This window comes from Vanellus vanellus, assembly GCF_965231255.1.
Source record: "Vanellus vanellus genome assembly, chromosome: 16".
NCBI classification, from domain to species: domain Eukaryota; kingdom Metazoa; phylum Chordata; class Aves; order Charadriiformes; family Charadriidae; genus Vanellus; species Vanellus vanellus.
Window position 1 is genome coordinate 12,986,141 of NC_138921.1, and position 14,843 is coordinate 13,000,983.

At 57.6% G+C, this 14,843-nt stretch overlaps 1 protein-coding gene across 1 annotated transcript in view; it reads left to right on the plus strand.

Moving 5' to 3' along the window:
- Nucleotides 1-14,843, plus strand: part of NCOR2 (nuclear receptor corepressor 2) — a 258,054-nt gene that overhangs the window by 220,141 nt on the left and 23,070 nt on the right. The window contains exons 22-28 of the mRNA XM_082491424.1: nucleotides 925-1,162; nucleotides 5,878-6,033; nucleotides 6,590-6,729; nucleotides 6,809-6,914; nucleotides 7,638-7,742; nucleotides 8,657-8,760; nucleotides 11,108-11,258. Of these exons, the coding sequence (XP_082347550.1) occupies nucleotides 925-1,162; nucleotides 5,878-6,033; nucleotides 6,590-6,729; nucleotides 6,809-6,914; nucleotides 7,638-7,742; nucleotides 8,657-8,760; nucleotides 11,108-11,258 (1,000 nt within the window). The remainder of the gene's footprint in view (nucleotides 1-924; nucleotides 1,163-5,877; nucleotides 6,034-6,589; nucleotides 6,730-6,808; nucleotides 6,915-7,637; nucleotides 7,743-8,656; nucleotides 8,761-11,107; nucleotides 11,259-14,843) is intronic.

Consider the following 14,843-nt stretch of genomic DNA (forward strand, 5'->3'; position numbering starts at 1 on the left):
GCTCTTCCATCGGGCTGCGTCCCCTGCGTGGAATGCGACGGGTTTGCGAGGGTGTGCTTAAATCCCTATGGATGGCCAAGCTCGTGGTCTGCAGAGGGCCATGCCAGGGCGGTGGGAGCCCCGCGGCAGGTGAGGTGCTCTCTGTGTGCAGCGTGTTCCCAGCTGCAGGAGCCACTCTGCCAGCAACAGTTGGATGTCCCTTGAGCTCCTTTATCAGAAAGTAGTGGGAGGTCTGGACAGAAAAAGCTTCTTGTTACCACATGACTGCTGCCTCCCGTTGCTTTAAAAAGCGAGCGTGCATCTTCCCGGCCTTGCACCTCTCTTCATCTTACGTTCTTGAAAGCTACCATGTAAGAAGCATCCATGCTCTTCCTCGCCCAGAAGCTTTGCTTGGTCCCCCTTTTTGGCTAGCCAGTAGCTGTGTACTGAAAAAACATGTATTCTCCAAGGCTGATGGTTCCTCCTGGTGCAGTGGCTTGGGCTGTGGCAAAAAGCACCCTGATATTTGCCAGGGTCAACACCAGAGGAGCAGCAGCGCAGGGGGGGCAGGGAGGAAATCCCCACGTTTGGGTTTTGAGTACTTAGGGAGGACCTGTCCCTGATGCTCTTCCAGTTTCCCATGTGACAGCTTAAGATGTGGTGGCCATAATGTAGCTTCTGGCAAAAGCTACAAGCACTTAACTATAGATTAGAGGTTTTAAAAGTCTGAGGCTCTCCTATAGTGCCACCAGCACAGAACTGATACTCTTTGTTGTGGACTTCTTTAGTCTCCTGTGGCTGGTGAGCTTTGGAGCCCTGTTTGGGCTGGTAGGACTTGCAGTGATAGTGCGGGGCAGGTGCTTCTCATAACACCTCAATGTCTCCAAGACTGTTATGGATGTCAACAGCACGCGGCGAATGTCACCAATTCTTATTGCTTTGCAGATTTCCGAAGGTTTCTCGGAGGGGATATTGCAGAGTGGAAGCGTGAAGCCTCAGGTGCCTCCCCATGCCTTGGCTCTCTACCAGCAGCAGATCACAAAAGCCCACGAGTCTGCCCGCGAGGACATGCCCCCGAGCAAGCTATCGCAGGCCCAGCAACAGCAGGCTGAGAAGGAGCAGCAGCAGCCGAGCAGCAGTCCCAGGGGAAAGAGCCGGAGCCCCGCTGTTGGTGACAAGGAAGGTAGGGGGGTGCACGTGTTGGTGCACGTTTATCCGCACAGAAGTGCCCGGTGTGTGCAGCTGTACGCAGCCGGCAGCTTTCCTCCTCCGAGGTGGAAGCTTGCTTCAACCCTTGAAAGCTCTTTAATAGCATCTTGAAGCAGGACCAGAGAGGCATGGCTAATTTCCCATGTTCATTAGACAGTACATCATGTCTCATTGAGCCTACAGCAAACACCGGGCCGGTGTCGAGCGCTGAGGAGGTGAAGATTGCCTTTATTAGCGTCTCTGCCATTCACTTGAGAGCAAAGGGGCCTGGAGGCATGCCAGGGCTCCGGGTACAATGGCTCTTTTCTACCTTGCTGGCTTTCTATAAAGAATGCTTTTAATGCTCAGCGGGGACCATTATTTCATTTAAAATCAATGCTAATACCGTGACTCGGAGTCCAAAGGTTCCTGTAAAGATTCCCAGTGCTTTCTCCCCGGAATAGCTCTGATGTGGTTTGGCTGCCTAATGAGCAATTCAGAGTTTTCCCACCGTAGAGCATCTGAAGCGTTATTAGCTTGAGCACCTGGGGATCGAGGTTAAGGAGAGACGGGAAGTCCTGATGAGACCATCCTCTAAATGTGTTTTTAATCTGAGAGTCAGAGTGTGTTCCAGTTGAGAGCCTGCGTCCCTGCCCCTCGTAGCCAGCCTGCGGTTCGGTTGTGTGTGAAGATGAGATGCTGTCGCCAGTGGCGCGATGAGAGGCGTGGGGAAGCCGGGCCGGGTGGGTGCGACGTCCCCCGGTGCTGGATCCTGCACGGGGATGGGTGCAGCTGCGAAAATTACCTGCTTATGCATGGAGATGGAAGGCGGGCGAGACTATGCTGGTGAGGCAGATCTGCACTGGACCTGGGCTGTGATCTTTGCTGGAAAATTGCTGCGCTAGGTCAGCCTCCGGCAGCCAGGATCTTAGCAGCTTGCTCTGCAGTGTCCAGGCCCAGGTATTTATTCTTCAAGCTGTCACGTCCTTCTGGATGGAACAGTGCGCTTGCAAGAAGAGTTGGTTGCTGGCTCTTGGCCAGATTTTTTTTTTTTTAAACAATCAATAGCGCCATGTGTGCATCACACCTCCAGAATGTTTTGCATATAAGCAAGGAAGGTGACTGCTCACCTTGAAAGAAGGGGAGTTCCCCTGAGTCACGGTGTTGTCACCCATGAAGTCCCACCTCCAGCTGATCTCGTCCTGCTGCGCTCGTGTTTGCTGCCCAGGCGGAACAGTTCCCCTCCGGCTCTCACCTGCTCCGGCGGGTCATCGGGTTTGATCTCCTCCTGCACCGTAATCCTGTACGGATCTGGTCTTGCAGAGCTCTGTTCCTGGTGAGCTGGGTGGCACGGCCAGTGCTCCAGCCCAGAGCTCTGCGTCGCCGCCATCCCAGTGCTGCAGCGCCAGCTTCCTCCTGGCCGCAGGAGGATGAGGAGGTGAGGCAGATTTATGCGTGTTAGGTACAAGACAGGGTTTAGGGGTTGGAGATTGACTGTGCCATTCTGCGACCGGTTGGCACCATTATTAAATGCAAGGATCTGGCACCCAGGTGGATTTTTTTATGGCTTTGTTCTCTGCAAAGCACAAATGATATGAAGGACTTTATTCTCTCCTCTCACACCTCTGTACCGTTCTGAATCTTCCGTGTTAATGAAACTAATTATGCCCACCCCTGCAAACATTTCAGCAGGTCTTGGGCTGCTGCTACGCACCCTGCGTAGCTGTGCACGCATGCTGGGTACCAGTGTGGCTCTGGGCTGACATGCTCCCTAAGGAACCATAGGCTGGTCTGCTCTATTCGTGGTGGGAATGCATCTCCCATTTGAAAACTAGCAGGTTTGTGATGAGAGTCACCTCGAGGGGAGAAATCGAGTCCCCAAAGCCCTGATTTCAGCGTGGCTGTGGATTTGGGCAGCTGCTTAGCGCTGGCTCTGCCTCTTGGAGGACATCCCAGCTGTGGATCAGGGGTCAGAGGGGAGATAGCCAGATAGTCCTGGCAAATCTGCCTACGTCCCTTCCCTCCCCTGCTCTCCGAGGCATCCCAGTGAAGTGGCAGGCGTCCAGACCGCAGGCATCGCGTTGCCGCACCACCTCTACATGGGCTCCGCGTTAAACGGGAGAGTCCGGCAGAGCCTGCAAAGCCTTCGGGAGAGCAGCCCCGTGCGTGCCGCCTCCTAGCAAGGGCCCGGCTCCGCCGGAGCAGGTACTCCCGTTCCTCCCCTGCTTGATAAGGGAGCTTGAACTCTTGCAACCGCTCCGGAGATCGACATCCTTCACACCGCTCTGGATCCGCTTCAAAGCTGAGTCTTGCACACATCCTGGCCGAGGCGTTGGCTGCCTCGCAGGCGCTGGCTGGGGCCGTATGGGCTTGGAGGGCGGCCAGCGAGAGCCGTGCCTTCCTGAGCGCTGCCCTCTCCTCCTCTGCCTTCCAAGACGAGCTGCTAATCGCGGGGCCAGGCAGAGGCAGGCAGCCCTGCCTGGATCTCCCCGACAGGTAGACGGATCCCTTTCCCCATTGCCGACGCGCCGTCGGGCATATCTTTGGTTATCGCTCGGCGGGTTTGAAAGCCAGCGGTATGTTTTGTGTTGATTTAGTTGTGTTTCATTTGGCCTTTGTAGGCGATGGGGAGCCAAGAGCATTAATTTGGATGACGGATCATATAAACTCTGACTCCTTCGCTCCCATTCCAGGGGCTTGATAAACGGTAATAGGAACTCTGTCTTCCCCACATAAGTGCTATTTTATCAAAAGCTGGCTGAGTTATAGCCACCCTCTAATGCGGGGGCAATTAGGAACTGGCCGCATTTCACAGGCTGGAGAAGCACGCAGGGGAGGGGACGGCTCCCGCGGGGAGGGGAGGAGGACAGGGCTCTCCGAGAGCCATCCAGGGTGCGCGTAGCCTTGATGACAGTGCCTCGGCGTCAGAGAGGATCTTCAGCTGGGACATCCCAGCGCCGGTCGCCCCCGCGTGAGCGGAGTCGAGCGGGGCTGAGCTGGAGGGGAGAAAATCAGGGAGTGGGGACGTGCCAGGGACTCTCCGTCGGTCTGGAGGATGTGCCTGGGTTCCCCCGTGCTGGCGGGATGAAGGGATCCTCTCTGGGATGCAGCGTGGGGAGAGCAGAGGCCGCAGCGGAGGTCCGGCCCCGCCAGGCTGCGGAGGTGTGTGTGCCTGGACACCTCTGTGTGCCCATAATGGATTTCTTCTCTCACTGACGGGGACAAGAATAATCTCCCAGCTTCTGAGTACACTGAGCATTAATAATGATAATGCGGTAAAGCCTCATTAAATTGGGCCTCTGATAATCTACTTGCCCTATTATTAGTCTTAGCAGGATTCAGGCATCTATTTTTATCAAAAATTGATGGTTGAAGTCTGGGTTCATTTGTGATTGCTATTGTTTACTGCGCAGTTTCTAATTTCTGGTCAATGCGGACGTTATGCAGGTGGGTCTGGGGAAGAAGGGCAGTGCAAAATCAAGTGTTTATCGATTACAAGCGAATCCTACCAAACCTGCCTGCAATCCATCCGGAAAAGGCTGTCTCATCTGCTCTGCAAAGCCTGAGGATGTACTTGGGATGGAGCTGATGCAGATGAAGCCTCTCTTTTCCCCCGCACCCCGCAGAGCATGGCAGGGTTCAGGCGCCCCCAGCACGGCTCCTCCATCATCAGGCACTTCTTGGCCTCCGATCAGCCTTTTGAAAGCCAGGGTGAGCCCAGCCTGGCATCCAGTACACCCCGAGCCAGATAATTGGGAGGAAGGTTTCCTGCCCCCAGCCCCGGTGCCTTGCAGAGGACCAGAAAGCCGCCCCACTCCCCGCAGAGACGTCAGGTCACCCCGCAAAGATCATCCCTGATCTTCATTTGCCTTTGAGGGTCTCGTACAGCGCGGTTGTCCCAGGTGTTTGGAGAACATCTGGTCACTTCAGGCACTGCACGTTATTCCCTTGCCGTCCAAGAAGCTGATGCCGTTATTTCTGGCCACTTCCCACAGCCTGCAAACGGTTTGTAGCTGGCAGCCGTCCTTGAAGAGCAGCTGAGCTTTCGCGTTGCAGTGTGATGTGGGGATGACCTTGTTCCCGGCGTGCCGGTGCGCAGTGGTCCCTGGCAGTGGCCTGGGGCTCCCCGGGCGCCCCCTGCCTGTCTACCCACCACAGACCGTGTTGTCATCAGCGAGCTGGTGCCTACTGGATGTCCCCCGCGTGCCAGAGGGATCGCCAACGTTGATGCCTCTTGGCTTTAACCTCAGTGAAGGGTTTGGCAGGATCACCAGTGATCCCCCCAGCCCTGCCATGGTGGCTGATGCAGAGTCGTGGGCACAGGCAACGTCTGCCCAGGAGCGGTCTGCACGTGGCCAAGCCCTGGTGAGGGTGAGGAGCTGGACCCTGCGCTCGTCCCAGTGACGGGCTGCTGGGGTTAGTCGCTGCTCTGGCTGCGCACCGAGTGCCATCTCTCCTGGGTGGGGTGGGATGTCCATGGAGGTCCCAGCTGGCAGCGAGTCACCAACATGGACATCCGTCCTCCCCGCATCTATGTAAAGTAAATGCTGTCAAATCGCAGCTTTTTATTTTTATTTTGGATAGGGAATTCAGCCTTATCTCATGACCAGCTCGGATTGAACTTCCCCACACCGGCAGCTGGCTCTGGCGTCCCTGCCGGTGCCCGCAGGGACCGCTCAGCAAGCTGGTTGCTTTCTGTTTCCCTCGCAGAAAAGTCCGTGCATTTCTCCTCCATCGCAGAGGCTCAGAAGCTGAGCGCGGAGCCGACAGCTGCCTCGTGCTGGCCCCCTGTCCTGTCCTACTCCCGGGATGTGATCAAAACCTCTCCCCAGGCGGAGCCCCACTTGTTTCAGTATAACCCACCAGGCAAGTAAAAGCCACCGGCTGCGTGGCACGTGTCCTCCATCCTTACCTGGGGCTGCGGACAGAGGCTGTGGTTGCAGCGAGTATCGCGAGTTGTGCTCTTAAATCAGTGCAGCTTTTGGGGGGGTAAGAGAGACAGTTCGGCAGAAACCTGCTAACACCTTGCTTTGGCCCGGCATGGAGCTCCCCGGCGGCTCATGCAGCGTTCTGAGGGTGGCCAGGCGGGTCCCCCAGCTCTGGCCGGGGCAGGTTAAGGGATGTGATTTGTCACAGAACAGGGTGGGCGCTCCCTATGCTGCTTTCTTGCAAAGTCAGGCAGGTTTTAGCCCTCGCTGCGCTCTCCCTCTCCAGCTGGAGGGCAGACAAGTCGGGCACAGCACATCCTCTGGCTGCAGAGGGGACAAGGCAATAATTTAAACTATTCCAGTCCTTTCCAAAATGACCGTGTGATTTGGATCTTAGTGCAGGCTCACCGCCGGCCGGTTCCTCCTTTCCTCTCCCATAGCTGCAGCCACTCTGCCTTCCCTCGGTCTTGCTAACACTTGTGTTTCTCCTACAGGACACCCCATCCCGCTAAACCTGCATGAGAGCTCTCGCTCGGGGCTGCAGAGACTAGCGAGCATCTCCAACCCGCCTCCCCTCATCTCCTCCACCAAGCACCCCTCTGTGCTGGAGAGACCCATCGGATCCATTTCCCAGGTAGGATATCGGGTGTGAGGAGCCGGGGATGCTCCGCAGGGAGCGGCAGCCGCTCCTGACCTCTCCTCTCGCACCGCAGGGCATGCCCATCCAGCTCCACACGCCCTACAGCTCCGAGCACGCCAAGGTCCCCGTCGGCTCCATCACCATGGGCCTGCCGCTGACCATGGATCCCAAGAAACTGGGTAAGGAACTGGGAGGCGAGTGACTTCTGAGGTGCTCCAAGAGCAGCGGGGAACAAGCTTGTTGGTGACGTAGGGGAAAGGAGGAGCACAGGACACGGCAAGGGAGAGCAGAGACACCTGCTGAGAGGATGAAAGGATTAGTTCATGGGGAGAGCAGAGACACAGGGAGCTAAATTTGTGGGGTATAGGAAAGCAGCAGCTCGGTCAGGGACGCATCCCAGCCTATAAATACCCTCCGGCGGCTAATACTGTGATCGAAGGAAGGAAATATATTGCCGCTCCCAGACCGGCAGGATAAAGAGTAAATGGCCTGAAGTGAACAAAGAAAGTGTTTAGTCTGCAGATTTGGAAGCCTTTCTTAACGGCAGGAGGGGTTGGAGCAGGACTGAGTCTGGGGAGGGGGAAGCCGGACCCTATTTCCCCACGTGCGTGGGTCCTGTTATAAACCAGCACTGGGTTTTCAATGCCAGCCCCGTTCCCGGTGTGGGCAGCCCCCAGCGGTGCCTCTCCCAGAGCGAGAACAACGATCTGGCTTTGCTCGCCGGCGGTCGTGTGTTCTGCCGACTGCCGCAGCCGTGGCGAAGGCCATCCCAAAGCGGTGGGGGACGGCCAAGGCGCCGAGGAGGTGCCAACGCGGGGCTGGCAGAGATGAAAGCCTCCAGCGGCCGCGGGCTGCGGCCCCGTGCCCTGCGCCTACGCTGATACGTGGTTAATGTTTTCCAGTGCCTTTTCCTGGAGTAAAGCAGGAACAACTTTCTCCTAGAAGCCAGGCCAGCCAGCCGGAAAGTCTGGTTCTGCAGCCATCCCAGGAGGGCTCCATCCTGCGGGGTGAGGAGCTGGGGGCGGGAGGCGCGTGCCCCGGCTGCAGGAGGGGAGGGACGCTGGCATTGCCAAGCCCGGCAAACGCCCCGTTGGCTGCGGCTGCCCGGTGATTTCGGGATTGATTTCTGGGGTTGTGCTCAGCTGAAGGGGTCTCTCTGCCCCTTTTCCCCAGGGAGGCGGATAGCTCTGTACAGTGTCTCAATGTTTCTAGCCGTCTCCCCAAATCAGGGCCTCGGGCGTTGATCCTGGTAGAGGTTTTGTGTTTGAGGGACACCCCAAAATCTGTTGGTTAAGACAAAGCAAGACCTGTTTAAATGCCATTAACTGGTTTTCAGGCTCTTCACTGTTGCTGCTGCCACTGGGCAGGGACCACACTTGGTTTCAATCTAGCCCTCCCGTGTTTCTTTTCCCATTACCTCGGCAGAAAAAAATAAATGCGAAGGTGCTGCTTTTAAGTGCAAATTCCGGTTCGTGAAACCCCCCAGCTAAGGCAGTCGGATGCACAAGCGCAGTGAGCTGGCTCCGACCCGGCACAGATAATAAGCAAATGAACTCAAACCACCCCGAGCTGCATCTCGCCGGAGATCTGCTCTGAGCGCATCAGGAGAGGCTGAGACAGGCTGTGCTTTCTCCCAGGGCCCGTAGAGCTGCCTGCCCTCTCCATGAAGGCAGCAGGGAGCTGATAGCCTCAAAATACCCATTTTTTCCACCTCTCAGGCTGGGTCCCTCGGGGGATGGGGTGGGAAGGGCTCTGCAAGGCGTGGGATTTAACACTGACCTCTCTTGGAGGACTTTCCCTCCGGTGCCTCCACTTGCTAGGGATTGGGTCCAATCCTGCGCTGAGTCAGTAGTTTCAGCCCCGCAGGTTTCGTGCCGAACAGCAAATCCAAGCCCCAGCTCACTGGCTTTGTGTCCTGCAGGTACTTCCCTCGGCTCTGCCTCAGGAGGGAGCATCACCAAGGGAACGCCCACGTCCAGACCCCCTCCGGAGTCACCCATCACCTACCGAGGGTCCATCACACACGTAGGTCCCTCATCTTCAGTGGGTTTTCTCTTCCTGGGTGCTGGACGCGGGGACTGGGGGGTTGCGGGGCGCACTGAGGGTGCGGCACGGGGCTGAGCAGCGCGGGTCTGTGCGATGCTCCTGTCCCACGGAGCCCCTCGGAGACGTCTGCGGCCAGAGCCTTTGCAAACAGCCTGCGCTGGCGTTGGCACGAGCCCTGTCCCGTGAGCCGAGCCTGCAGAAGAGCAGAGCTCGAAAAGCAGCGATGCAGAGCCTTGACAGCACATCTAAACCCCCCCCCCCTTTGCTTTTCATAGCTGTCAGGAACAGAGGCGAAAGCAGCTTTAAATGGCTCTGGGAAAATAATCTTGCCAGTGCAAGAAAGCGGAGCGGAGAAAAGGAGAAGACGGGTGGAAGGCCCCGTCGGGTGGAGGGGGGGGGGCCGCCAGTTGCATGTAAGGTAGCGAGGTCTCCTGCCAGGGCTGAGCGTGCTGTGCTGGGGGTCCTGCCCCAAGGCTCTCTCGAGCAGGAAGATACTTTGGCCTTAATCTCCACCATCCATCTTCAGAAGAGCAGCTGGCAAGCGGGCGATAGTTTTTTGCAGCGTGAGTTATTGCTCATCTGGTAACAGAGCGGAGAGCATTAAAAAAAAAAAAAAAAATCTGTTTCCCGTGGGGATTTTATCTGGCCATCATTCAGATATTTAAAGCCACTCGCGCTCAGATTTTTTGCCTGCTTCCTTCAAGGAGGGTGACCGTGTTCCCTTTGGCCCTGGGGACCTGGACCTGAATCCTGGCCCGGAGCAAAGGCTTATTTTGCGTGGTGCCCTGTGCCCAGCAGCTGCCGGGAGCAGATGCTTGAGGGCTGTAAATAAGCCATGCTCCATCCCCTCCCGTGTCCCTGCAGCAGCAATGGGTGGGCACGAAGGCTCTAGCGTACCATGTGCCAGAGATCAGAAGATGAGCAGAACTTGCTGAGACGCTGTTTTACATCCATCTAGATTGCTTTGTTTGGCTTGGGAATAAGGTCCCAAGCCCCGTCCCAGGGCGTTACCTGCCTTTCCTGCTGGCCCAGCAGCCTGCATCCCTCTGCTCCCGCTGGGGAGAAGGAGCCCCCCATTCCGGCAGCAGCTCCGGGTACCAGAGCTGATATTTGATCTCGAATTAGTCATCCGGTTCGCAGAAGGCAGATCTTGAATATATGCTCTCTGCTCTGAAGCCATCTGTCATCACTTGCTTTCAAATCCCCTCTGAGCACGTCCGCGGAAGGAAGATGACTTACCTGGGGCTGGGAGAGGCGGCGGGGAAAGCCAGTACCGGCTGTACTGCGAGGGTGAACAGTCAGAGCCTTGAACCACCACGCCGGTACATCCCAGCAGCTGCGGCGGGGTTTTGGGGACTGCTGGTGGTCAGGGGGCTCGGTACAGAGCAGGGGCGTCTCCAAGCTGGGGTGGGGAAATGGTACAACCTGGCAGCACCAGCAAAGCTGGCTGGGGCATTGCTTCCCCAAGGCTTCCCAGGAGCGTGGGAGCTGGTGGGGTTGAACCAGCGGAGTAGCGGGTGTCAGTCAAGAGCTTTGCTCTGACAGCCATCGCTGTGCCTTCCCTGCGATGGGGCGGGAGACTGTCACCCCACGGTGGCTGTTCCTGGTCAGCACCAACAGGTTGCGATGGCAGAGTGCGTCAGTCACCAGCGATGCCTTCAGGGACATCCAGCTCTGCCGGTTTTGAAGGGGATTTGGAGAGGGGCAGGTGGCTGTGAACCGTGTGCCTCCGGGGAAAGAGAGGTTTCGGTTCACACCAGGTTGTGTAAGGAGCCCGATCCTGTTTCTGTTGGAGAGCTAAATGGCGGGCTTCGCTCCCTGACCTGCTGCAGGAGCGGTCTTGTTGACGCCTGCCGCCTCTCCGAAGGTCACGCGTGCTGCCGGCAGATGTGCAGGACATCTCCATGGCTCCTGTACCAAGCTGGGAAAACAACGCTGCAGGGAAAAGCTAATGCTCAAGCAGTCCCTGCCACCACCGAGGTGTCCCCAGCCCTGTCCCCCCAAACCCGCGGGGTGGGGATGAGCTGGGTCGCTTACTCCAAAACACGTGGGGCCATAGAGTGGCTATTTTGGAGATCTGCGCTGTCCTCACCCCCCACCTCTTCCCAGCAGCCTCGCACAGATCACGTACCTTTTTACCGCTCCTCGTTATCGTCCTCATCAATAATTAAGCTGCAAGTCCCTCGCTGTTGGCTGCGCCAGGAAGCGGAGGCCGGGCCGCGCTCTCCCTCCACTCAGCCTCCCGCGGGGAACAGCCTGTCCCTGTGCGCGCGCTCGCTTAATTGCTTGTGACACTGTTAAATATGGATCTTGGTGGCTTTCCAAGGGCACCCCGGCAGAAGTGCTGTACAAAGGAACCATTACCAGGATAATCGGAGAAGACAGCCCCAGCAGAGCAGAGAAGGCGAGAGAGGATGCCATGCCCAAAGGACATGTCATCTACGAAGGGAAGAAAGGCCACGTGCTGTCCTACGAGGGTAAGTCGTACTCCTCTGCCTTTTTAGGGCAGGCGCTGGGGCTTTGTGCCGCTGGGGCTGGGAGTCGGGAGCTATTTGAGGAAAGGCTGACGAAGTGCAACAGGTCGGCCTCGCATCTTTGCTTCCCGCATCATTTCTCTCCCTTCCCGCCCCACCTGCCTACAGCCCGGCTGGGTTTCCCTCCGTCCCGAGCGGTGATCTTGCCTCGGAGGCAGCTTTGCCAGTGGGCAGGGTCACGATGGGGCCGTGGCCGTGGACAGGGTCTCTCGTTTTGGTTGGGTTTGAGGAGCAGGGAAGAGGAGAGGACCAGATGGGAAGGTATTGCCTTCATCCCTATCACCCCTGTGCAGGAGGGGACTGTCCAAAAATGCTATGAGAGCGTCCCCAAGCTCTTGGGTCGAGGTGGGACTCAAGAACATGCAAGATGGAGGCAAGTTAGGCAGTTTGGCATAAAGGTTTATTCGGACATCAGATTCCTATTGGCAGCATCTCGGGCACTGTGCAGCTTTTCCAGCATGGGGGTGTCCTGCAGGAAGGCTCCTGGGCCTGGCAGCACCAGGCCTCGGTCTCCGGTGAGCTTTGCTACAGCATCTGTAGCTATTGGAGGGGGTGAAGCCATTCCCACATCCCACAAGGAGCCGGGGTGCATTGGCCTGTCACCGCTGCTGTCACCCAGAAGCTCTGAGGACCCCAAGGGACCTGCCCGGAGCCCCGTCTGGGATGCGAGACCTGCCGCCGCCGCAGACGGTGTCACTTGTTAACCGGGCTGACCTTGCCCGGCCGGGGAGCAGTGCAAAGGGAGTACGGGAAAGCAAAGCCGGGCGAGCAGCCGAGCTGCTGCCGAGAGGGCTCTGGAGAGACCTGAAAGCTGTGTCGCAGCTCGCGGCCCCGCTGCATGGTAACGCGCTTCCTCGGTCAATGCCGGCGGTGCCTCGCTGCGTTAACAGCATCAGCCTGCGGTCACCAGCTGCTCCTGCCTGCTCCGCGCCTGCTCAGCCCATCGCAGCGCTGGCCATCAAAGCTGCTCTGCGAGCCCCGGTGGCTCCTGTTAGAGATAAGCAGATGTTCCTCTCCAGTGAAGCTGGAAACAGCTCCTCTGCGCGTGCTGTTCGACGTGCGCTGGGCCGAGCGTCTCTGGCACGGAGCCGGGCTCTTCCTCGCCCGCAGCCGAGGTCGGGAAGAGATGAGTTACAGACACCGTGGCCTCGCGGCCCCGCGTCCTTGTGGGGTAAAATACTGGCGAGTGCTCTGGCGTGCGTGGGGATGGCCGTCCTCGTGTGTCACCTCCCTTCTCGGTTGAATTTGGAGATGACTAAGGAGCCGGTCCTAACCTCAGCTGCGCTCGCCCACCTCAGCCGCGATCTCTGATCAGCTGCTGTGTCGCCTGAACCCGCTGCGTCCCCACCCGGCCAGAGCGTCCCTCTTAGCCTGCCTGGCAGCCCAGGCCCTCTCCTCAGTCCTGCGGGTGGAGGGTGTCCAGGAGAAGTCCCTTTCCTCTTGCCCACAAGTGCAGGCGGCCGGATTCGTCGCAGGCGGGTTGTTTCGTCTGAGGCTGGAGGCAGAGGGTTCGGGTCAGGCCACAGGTGACAACTCGCAAGCTTCGGCTGATGCCACCTCTGCGTGTGCCCTGGGACCGCAGGGACCTTTCAGGACAGGGCTCTGCGCCGTGCCTCCCGCCCGCCGCGTGGAAACCGGCTCGTCCCACGCCTGCCCACGCTTGCTGTCAACTCTCGCCCAGCTAAGAAGTGTCACCACCGGAGACCTGTGCCTGGGCGCCCTTTGGGACGGTTGGCAGGGCTCGGACCAGGGAGGACACAGGAAGCATTTCAGGACTTGTTTGTGCAAGAAGCTATTTTAATCCCCCTTGCCTGGGCTTGGAGTGGAATGAGGTTGATCTCAGAAACATTGCCGACGGGAAAGAGATGCGGAAGACTCCCGGGCAGCGAGAGCTGTCTGCGCCCAGAGCTGGGATCCCGCTCCGGGCACCAGAGGAGACCTGCAGACCAGACTCTTCCCCGTTGCACGTGCCCATCGGTGTCAGCGCGTCTCCCCGGCTGCAGCCTGAGCCCATCGCCTCTCGTCCTACCCCCTGTGGATGCGGATGAGGAATTAATTCCTTCCTCTCCGCGGCAGCCTTTTACATGCCCGATAGCATTTCTCACATCCTGAGTAACCTCGCCGGCTTCGGCAGCCGAGCCAGCCCTGCTGCCTGCCTCCTTCCCCCCGGACAACCCGCGGAGGCTTCGCGGCCCGGAGCGGAAGAGTTAAAAAAAAAAAAAAAAAAATTAAATAAGAAATCTGAAATTGTGGGTGATTATGAATTTTGGCAAGCAGAAAAAAAATTGCAAATTCTTTAGTGTCATGAGGGTGCTTAAAATAAAAGAGCTGTAATGAGACGAGATCCTGTAGCATGTGCGAGCTGAATTGTGCTAGATTGGTTATTCTCATTCTGCATATGATTGCTGATGGCTTCTGCAAGGCAAGGGACGTGGGTTTGGAGTGATTTTCTTTCTGTTTAGCCTCTCTTCTCCCTCACGCCCTTCCCCCTGCTTCCCGGTGGTACAAAGGGTGCCCGGGACCACGTCCCCTTCTGCAGAAGGGCTGTCGGCAGCAGATGTGCCCTGCTGACGGGGTGCAGGCACATCGCCCCACGTCTGCCGCAAGGTGCTTGGCTGATTCGGAACATCCCCCCCGGATTTCGCCTGTGAAATGAATCTGAAGCGAAGGCTCGGGGAGAGATCCCCTTCTTGTTTCCCCACACGCAGCCCCAGACCCTGTCTGGATTGAGTGGGTGCTGACTGTGGAAACCGATAGTGGGTGTGAAGTTGTAATAATCCCATTTTATTAATTACTGGTTTTGCCGAGGAGGACTTTTGTTCCCGATTGTCTGCGATGGAATGAATGTTTTTAACTTCTCCTCCGTTTTCTCTAATTGTATAACCACCTTCTCCGCCCATGAAGAGGAGGATTAGGGCACCGGCAATCCTTGGCAGGGGCGGCCAGGTCAGGGACCATGGGCAGAGGCGTTTATCTTTCCAAGCCAACATTCCCACTCGGAGCTCGTTAGATAAACACGAGGCATTTGGCTGGATCAGAAACTGCCTGCCAAATTCACCGCTCGCCGCACCCCACGGATGCCCATTGCCCCCGGCAGGCGCGATGCCGCCTGGCACGGGCCGGGCTGCGCTGGCAGAGGGATGGGGGCTGTAGCTCGGGACAGTCGTCCGCTGTTGATTTGCAGCAGAATCCGCTCCGGGTTCAGACAAGGAGGTGGTCGGTGGCCTCCCGTCACTCTGGTACGTCCCCCATCAGTCCTGCGTGGGACTTTTCGCCGTCTCTCACAGTTCTTGTGCGCACTCACTGCTGTTTCAAAGGAATCGTTCTCAGCTTTGCCTCTGCCCTCTTTTTTTTCCTGATTTTCTCACCCAGGGAGTGTCTCGGCGAATGTTAAGGCTGGCCAAGATCCCGAACAGTAGGTGTCTAGCAAAAATCAAAACAAACAGGGGAAAAAAAAGTAATAATAAAAATCCCCAGACCCACAGGGCCAAGTTCAGTGGAACCGCAGCTGCTCACACCAGCGCCGCG